Source organism: Panthera leo, chromosome D4 (genome assembly GCF_018350215.1).
Source record: "Panthera leo isolate Ple1 chromosome D4, P.leo_Ple1_pat1.1, whole genome shotgun sequence".
Classification (NCBI taxonomy): domain Eukaryota; kingdom Metazoa; phylum Chordata; class Mammalia; order Carnivora; family Felidae; genus Panthera; species Panthera leo.
The window spans coordinates 81,409,764-81,417,967 of record NC_056691.1 but is presented as its reverse complement, the minus strand read 5'-3'; the positions used below and the strand labels follow the sequence as shown (position 1 = coordinate 81,417,967).

Below are 8,204 nucleotides of genomic sequence, written 5' to 3'. Positions count from 1 at the left end.
TCAACAAATTGGGATTCCATCTTCCCAAAGGTAAGTGGATCAAAAGTAAATATCCAAAATTTCCATAATGTATAAAGGTCAAAGAAAAAGAAACATATCTGTCGATTGAACTCAGAAATTCTCAGAGCTCAGTCTTGCAAGAGCACTGTTTAAAAATGCAAAAATATTGCTGACAGTTATATATTTATTTCTAGGAATTACATTTATCAGGACTTCTTTAGATCATTTTCCAATTTCTTCATGATTCAATGAGCTTGCATGACACGATGAAAATCCACAATTCATAATAGAAACAGCTGTTATTGGGCACCTGGGTGGCTCAGTCAGTTGAGCTCTGACTTCAGCTCAGGTCATTACCTCGCGGTTCATGAGTTAGAGCCCCACATCGAGCTCCCTGCTGTCAGCCTGTCAGTGCAGAGCCTGCTTTGGATCCTCTGTCCCCCTCTCTTTGCCCCTCCCCCACTTGCACTCTCCCCCCCGAATAAATAAATAAATATTTTTTTAAAAAGAGAAAGAGCTGTTATCAAGAGAGGTCAAAGAGGCGCCATGATATGCCCCCTGCTCCTTTTTTTAGCTTCCTCATTTGGGCTCTTGGCATCTTGAACTACAGCTCTGGATAATCAGCCCTGTAAAAATTCTACACATGTCCAGGAGGTTTTGTTTCTTACAAAATCTATTTGTGTTCTCCCTCAACCACTGCTATTTACCCATTAAAATAGTCTAAAGCCTAAATTACCAAATCCTGCAAAGTAAGTAGGAAAAGATATTTATGATCTCACTGTGTCTTAATTAAAAGTTCCTTTAAGACAAAAATCAGTGTCAAATGCCTATATCTGCCTACATACAGTATGTAAATGCAGGATGTTAGGATTGCATTATAGTAGTTGTTAACTGAAAGAAAAATTCAGAAGAGCTTTATACAGGTGGGTTTAAAATCCCTTGCTTCTTTAGGCTGATGAATTGAGCATACTCCTACTCCATCTGGGTATACTATCTTCTTTTTTCAACTTACTGAAAAGCTGCCAACACAAGAGAGTTCTAGGTGGGCCAGTAGAGAAGAGTGCCTGGCCCAGGTTCCTAATCTGTGTCTGCTCACTCCAGCATTTTGGACTTTTGGCTATGATGTTAAAGATAGAGCCCCATGTCTGAGTGCAGTGTGGTGTATCAGACAAGCAATGCAACTAGAAATAGATTCACATTCTGGCAATACTATTTAATGTTTGTGAGTTCTGGGCAAGTGACCCATTTTGAGTCTCAATTTTCTTATCTCTAAATTGGCGATTTGATGGGGCGCCTGGGTGGCTCAGTTGGTTAAGCGTCCAGCTTTCAGTTCAGGTCGTGATCTCACAGTCTGTGAGTTTAAGGCCCACATAGGGTGGGCTCTGTTTTGACAGCTCAGAGCCTGAAGCCTACTTTGGATTCTGTGTCTCCCTCTCTCTCTGCCCTTCCCCTGCTCATGCGCGCTCTCTCTCACTCTCTCTCTCTCTGTCTCAAAAATAAATAAACATTAAAAAAATTTTTTTAATTGGAGATATGACTATGAGCCTCAGTCATGAGAAAATTGTGAATATTAATAAGATAATATTGGTGAAACACCATGCACATTGTTGGCACAAATCAATGTTAGTTTCCTGCCTTCCATGTCATGAGACCCCTTTATTTCTCCCTCCTGACTGCTCCCTCCCCTCAACAGGCAGATATTAAGCAGAGTTCAGGTGCCACAAAGCCACTTCATTGTGGGATTATGACCTGATGCAGGCAAAGGCCATAGACGCAATGATGAAGTTGGGAATACAGGCAAGGGGCCAACTACATCTGCCTGGTAGAAAATGAAACCTCCACTATCCCACACTTCTGGACTTCTTCAACCTTCCCTCCATTCTCTCTGCTTTCCCTCATGCCTTATAAATAGGGCTACTCCTTTCTGAACTAGTAAATTTATCTAGTCTATGAGATTTGGTATTTTAATAAAAATTCCTTGGATACAATTTGATAATATCTCTTTTTTTTCTGCATAAACCTTTTATAAAGATCATATATGGACACTTACTCCACCGCACTCAGCCTTCTGGTCAATAATACCTCAACCACCACATACTGAGAACTGATATTTCTTTGACAGTGAGGCTGTGTGCTGTTGAAGGCAAAGCATGGGCTTTGGAACCAGACAGAGTGGATTAAACTCACCTTTCCGCCGTTTGTCAGATCTATGTCTTTGGACAAGGCATTGTACCTGTTGGAGTCTCAGGTTTTCCTTCCTAAAATTGGGATACTAGTCCCTGAGTCAAAAAGAATTAAACAAGGGGTCCTACATGTGGCTATGTTGTTCCTGTTCCATATAAAATGCAAAGAACTCTAGTGAAGAAACTCAGGGTCTTATCTTCAGTGGAACACAGTAAATGTAATTGAGGTAGAAAATCTTTCCTGGGCCCAAGGTTTGACACATTCAATGAATGTATGAGACTATACTAGGGATTTCAAGGAGGAAATCATCAACTTCTAACAAAGAGCTGTAATACAGGTGCTGTGTGAATGAAAAGAGGAACCAAAGCTCTCTAGGTAAAAGTTGCCTTTCAAATATACTTCTAGGTGGAAACAGCAGTGCTGTCTAAAGGGGAGGTGGTGATCAGGAACTTTGGAGAGAAGCATTGGGAAGGGCTGGTTGGCACTGCATGCACTAAGAACAACTATGAACTAAGCACCATTAACACTAAGCAAATAAGAACTAAGATTCTGACAGCTAGAACTTGAATGATGAGATGGGGCCCCCAGCTTGAATCTGGGGATGTGCCCACTAATCTTACACAGCCAGCTGATTCTGTTCCTCATTTCCCCAAGGTTCAGGGTTAAAGGTCCAAGAGTCAGTGGCCAGTGGTGATTGTGGTATCCCTCTCTTTAGGAACTAGTAATAAAAAGTGGGTTCAGTGAGAGCACTGAGAAGTGATGAGCACCTGTGTCTATGTGCATGCATGCATACACACACACACACACACACACACACACACACACACACACACACCTGCTCCTGATGACAGATACCCAGTTCTGCTCTGAACTTTATGCTCAAGTCCTCTGGCTCCTGGGAGTGTGGACTTGGTTTCTCAGCTTCTCTGCAGGACACCCAGAGACTAGATTTAGCCTACAACTTCTGTGGTCCTAACCCTCTCACTGACACAAAGCAAAATCATAAGCCTGGAGCTTACTCTGCTCAATTCACCAGCTTCAGAAGTGGAGATGTGAAGACTCCACTGTACTCACCAGGGAAAGAGCCCAAGGGGACAGGGCACAAAGCTCTTGATTAGAGACATGCATTAAACATGTATTAATTGCTCAGTACTCTTCTTACTCCCTCCTGGACAGAAGCCCTAGTCAGTGTCCCTAAACTTTGATGTTCAGCAGAATCACCTGGGAGTTTTTAAAGAGGCAGATCCCAGCTCCATCCCCAGAGAAGCTCATCCATGAGATCTGGGGCCAGGTTATTCTAACACAGATGGTTCTAAGGGCAGACTTTGAAGAAAAATACCAGGAAAAATATCAGGATGTAAGCCCAAAAGGAGATGTGGAGAGACCTCGTCACTGACCCTTGCCTGCCAGATTTGTTTCCCCTAGTTAGGTCATAGCTTGGGATGTTGTAGACTACCACAACTTTCATGATTTAAGTCTTTACAGCACTTGTCTTCAAATTGTAGTTTACAGATCTGCAGCATCCACGTAATATGGAAACTTATGAGAAATGAAAACTTGGCGGTCCCATCCCAGAACTACTGAATTGGAACTCATGGTGGTAGATTCCAGGAACCTGTGTTTTAACAACCCTTCAGGACTTTTTTTAATATGAGTACAGTTGACACACAATGTCACATTAGTTTCAGGTATACAAAAGTGATTCAACTTCCCTATACGTCATGCTGTGCTTACCACAAGTGTAGATACCACCTATCAGCATATAACACTCTTACAGTACAATTGACTGTATTCCTTATGCTGTGCCTTTTATTCCCGTGACAGGAATGCATGCTCAAGTTTGACAAGCTTTACTTTTATTCTTCACCTGGGAAGGTAGAATGTCCATGGATAGTCAGTGCTAAATCTGGAGTGGCATTTGTAGGAAAGCAATAACACTTTCAGAGTCTATGCACTTTAATTTGGTTATATTTACACAGGAGGCCAGCATGAAGCATGCTTTCATTAATGATTGTATATGGGGGCTAAGCAGCAACTATCACACAGTACTGGCAAAGGGGAGCTGGCAAGTCTTGGTTTACAACAGGGCCCTCCATCTGCAGAGTGGTTACTGTAACATTTTATACCATGGGCAGAGAGTAATACACTTCCTCTTATTCAAGTGACAAGCAGTTTGGATACTTTGATTTCAATAGATCCATAAAGATGGAAATAAAACCTGTTTAGGATACATAAGACAGTATAGTGAAATGATATATCTAATTCTTTAGATTCTAGGGTGTGTTAAAGCCTGAGATTATAGGCCCAAAATATAAGGCTTCCAAAATCTCCTAAACAAGGGATAGTGCAACTGTATGTCATTGTATTATGAATCCCCCCAAGTTGCAGAAATAAGTAGTAAAACTAACAGTATTTGCTGATCAAAAGTTATTTACAAAGGAGAGCATTGTTAATAAGGGAATGAAATTCTGGTCAATAAATATTTACCAAGTATATCAACATGTTACCATTTGTCTTAGGGTTTGAAACATTCAAGTTTTGAGAAATATTCTAATGGAAAATCAAATACACAAGATCAACCAAAAGGAGGTTCCGATTTAAATAAATGTCACACTGGGGCGCCTGGGTGACTCAATTGGTTGGGCGTCTGAGTTCAGCTCAGGTCACGACCTCGCTGTTTGTGGGTTTGAGCCCCAAGTCGGGCTCTGTGCTGACAGCTCAGAGCCTGGATCCCGCTTTGGATTCTGTGTTTCCCTCTCTCTCTGCCCCTCCCCTGCTCATGCGCTCTCTCTCTCTCTCTCTCTCTGTCTCTCAGTAATAAATAGATGTTAAAAAATTTTTTAATAAATAAATAAATAAATAAATTTCGCAAAATCACCGTGATAAAGATGTTGCCCTACCGAAGAGTTTCCCCAGGGCTTCTTTCATGTCCCTGTTCCTAAGGCTGTAGATAAAGGGGTTCAACATGGGTGTGACCACTGTGTACATGAGAGCCACAATGATGTCGTTGTCAATGAAATTGCTTAATTTGGGGAAAAGATACTGCCCAAATATTGCCCCATAATACAGAGACACTACAGAAAGGTGGGAGCCACATGTGGACAGTGCTTTGCAGATCCCCTTGGTGGAAGGACCTTTCATGATGGTGGCCCCAATGTAACCATAAGATACCAGAATACATATGAATGGCAGGGTAATGACCACCACCCCTACTGTGAACATGACCAACTCATTGAGGAAGATGCCTGAACAGGGTATCTTAAGCAGAGCACCAAGGTCACAGAAGAAATGGGGGATGGCATTGTCAGCACAGAAGGATAACTGGGTGAGGAGAAGGGTGTGGGAAAGAGAGCTGGCACAGGACAGGATCCAAGATATAGCCACTAGTAAGGCACACAGCTCTTCCCTCATGATGGTGGTATAATGAAGAGGGTGACATATAGCCGCATAGCGATCATATGCCATTGATGTAATAAGGAAGCTGTCCAGGTCAGTAAAAAATATAAAAAAATACATTTGTGAAACACACCCTTCATAGGGGATGGATTTGTACTTAGCATGCATGTCCATCAACATTTTTGGGACAGTGACAGATGAGAAGGAGACATCAGTGAAGGCCAAGTGGCTGAGGAAGAAGTACATAGGGGTATGGAGGCGAGAGTCCAGCCTGATGAGCAGGATGACGAGCAGGTTCCCCAGCACTGTGGTCAGGTACATGCCCAGGAACAGGGCGAAGAACATGGCCTGCTGCTCTGGCCGGATGGGGAGCCCCAGGAGGAGAAACTCGGACACGCTGCTCTGGTTCTCCCTCCTCATGATACTCTTTCCTCTGCTGGGAATGAAGCATGGTTGAAAATATTAAGGACTCTGAAATAATCATAGTAGTCATATGAAAAATATGTGTGTTTTGGAAAGTGGGAATCTTAACCTGTTTCTGACATATTTTCTTGTATGTTGGCACATAAAGGAATTAGTAAAATTGTTGAAGAACTGTTATTGGGAGCCAGTTTTTCTTGGTTCACCTACAAACCAGAATTCTTGCATCTGTGACACTGAGGACCAGACCATGGAATATGATGTGTCAGCCATGTTATTGCCCCAAGAATGCTCTGTGCTGAGTATTCCAAATCCTCAACCACAGCACAGCAAACTTCAGAAGATTTGACTTCACCACCTGTTGTTAAATTTCAGATGGGAGGTGAACTTTTCAAATAAATGGACACAAAGATTAGCATTGTTTTAATTAAAGAACATTCATCAGTATACGTATATTTTGTTTATATCAATTCAGTAGAGGGTTCTTAAGAGACTCTGAATTATGTTGATGCATTTCCCTTCTGCACTGAAGAGAAATTTTTTTCTTAAAAACCTGTAGTTCTTCTTTAAAACTTAAATGACTTCTTCCCCTGTTTAAAAATTTGAAGTGTAACAACTTTAATATGGCTTAAAGATCCTGAAAAATCTGTGTCTCTCCCACATTTCCAACTTCTCCCTTACTCCCATCTCTCTCACTTTTGCTGACTTCTCTGTTCCAACTTCCTTGGAAAGACACATTTTCAGGGTCACCTGCATGGCTCAGTTGGTTGAATGTCTGACTTCAGCTCAGGTTACGATCTCATAGTTCGGTTCATGAGTTTGAGATCACATCAGGCTCTCTGCTGTCAGCACAGAGCCCACTTTGGACGCTCTGTGTCCCTCTCTCTCTCTCTCTCTCTCTCTCTCTGCCCCTTTTCTCTGCCTCTGTCTCTGTCAAAAATAAATAAACATTTAAAAAAATACACATTTTCATTTACGTCACTTAGGCTTCTTCTCCTTGGTGATTGTGGGTTTCCTGGGATTTCATGTCATGTTGAGAAAGCAAAGATCAGGCTGACTCCCAGCAAGTATTTCATGCAAATTTATTTATAGTTTATTTTCTACTGTCAACACATAGAGGGTTGTGTTGATGCAACAGCATTTTAAATTATATACACAGTATATATTTTTGAATATGCTTCCTTTCCTCCCTATGCAACATAATAACATCCTGTAATGAAAAATTAGGACTATTGTCAAAAGATGCCAAAAAAGTAAGTTTTTAGTTCATATCCCAAGTATTTATATCCCTCTTGGTTGTTCCTGTCATCTTACAAGCCCTGCTAGTCAGTTGTGGTAAGCATAAATAATAACCCCCAGAGATGTCCACATCCTAATGCCTAGAACTTGGGGACATGGTATGGTACATGATAAGGGAGAATTAGGTGTGCATGGAATTAAGGTTTCTAATCAACTAACTCTGAAATGAGATTATCCTGGGTTATCTGAGTGGGCCCAATGTAATCACATATCCTTAAACGTAGAAGAGGGAAGCAGAAGAATCAGTCAGGGAGTGATTTTATAATGTTACGCCACTGGCATAGAAAATGGGGAATGGGGTCATGAGCCAAGGAATGAAAATGGCCTCTAAAAACTGGACAAAAATACATAAACACATAAATAAACAAAACACGCAAACTGGACAAGGCAAGGAAACAAATTCTCCCCTAGAGGCTCACTAAGGAATGCCAGCATTTCAGACTTCTGACCTCCAGAACTGTAGGATAATAAATGTGTGGGTTTTTGAAGCCACTGCATTTGTGGTAATCTGTTAGAGCAGTAATAGGAAACTGATACACCAATATTGCAGTAATATCAAATACTCTGGTTGTCTGGGTACCGGTATGTAACAAAATTCATGTGTCCTTCCCAGCTTCCACCTGGTATTCAACAAAATGAAGCAATAGCTTCACAAAGCTAATGCCTACCTAACATGTAAGGATATGAGGTTATTATCTCATTAGAGGCATTTGTCATTAATCACAAAGATGACTCTAAAACACCCTCTCCCACATTCATCAACTGGACTATGTCAGGATCTAAAGCAAGTGGAAATTTCTCCAAAGACTTCTTCCCCATATCTCTTTATCTCTTGGTTCATTTTTGGCTTTTTTATTTACTTTCTCTTCCTGTATGACCCTTCACTTTATCTTTCTCTGTCATTT

At 41.3% G+C, this 8,204-nt stretch overlaps 1 protein-coding gene across 1 annotated transcript; it reads right to left on the bottom strand.

The window, feature by feature from the left end:
- Window positions 1–5,058: 5,058 nt before the first annotated feature.
- On the bottom strand, window positions 5,059–6,003 carry LOC122205343 (olfactory receptor 1J2). Its single transcript, XM_042913655.1, has one exon. The coding sequence runs from the start codon at window positions 5,998–6,000 to the stop codon at window positions 5,059–5,061; it is 942 nt and encodes a 313-aa protein (XP_042769589.1). The 5' UTR covers window positions 6,001–6,003.
- Between the last annotated feature and the right edge of the window lie 2,201 nt (window positions 6,004–8,204).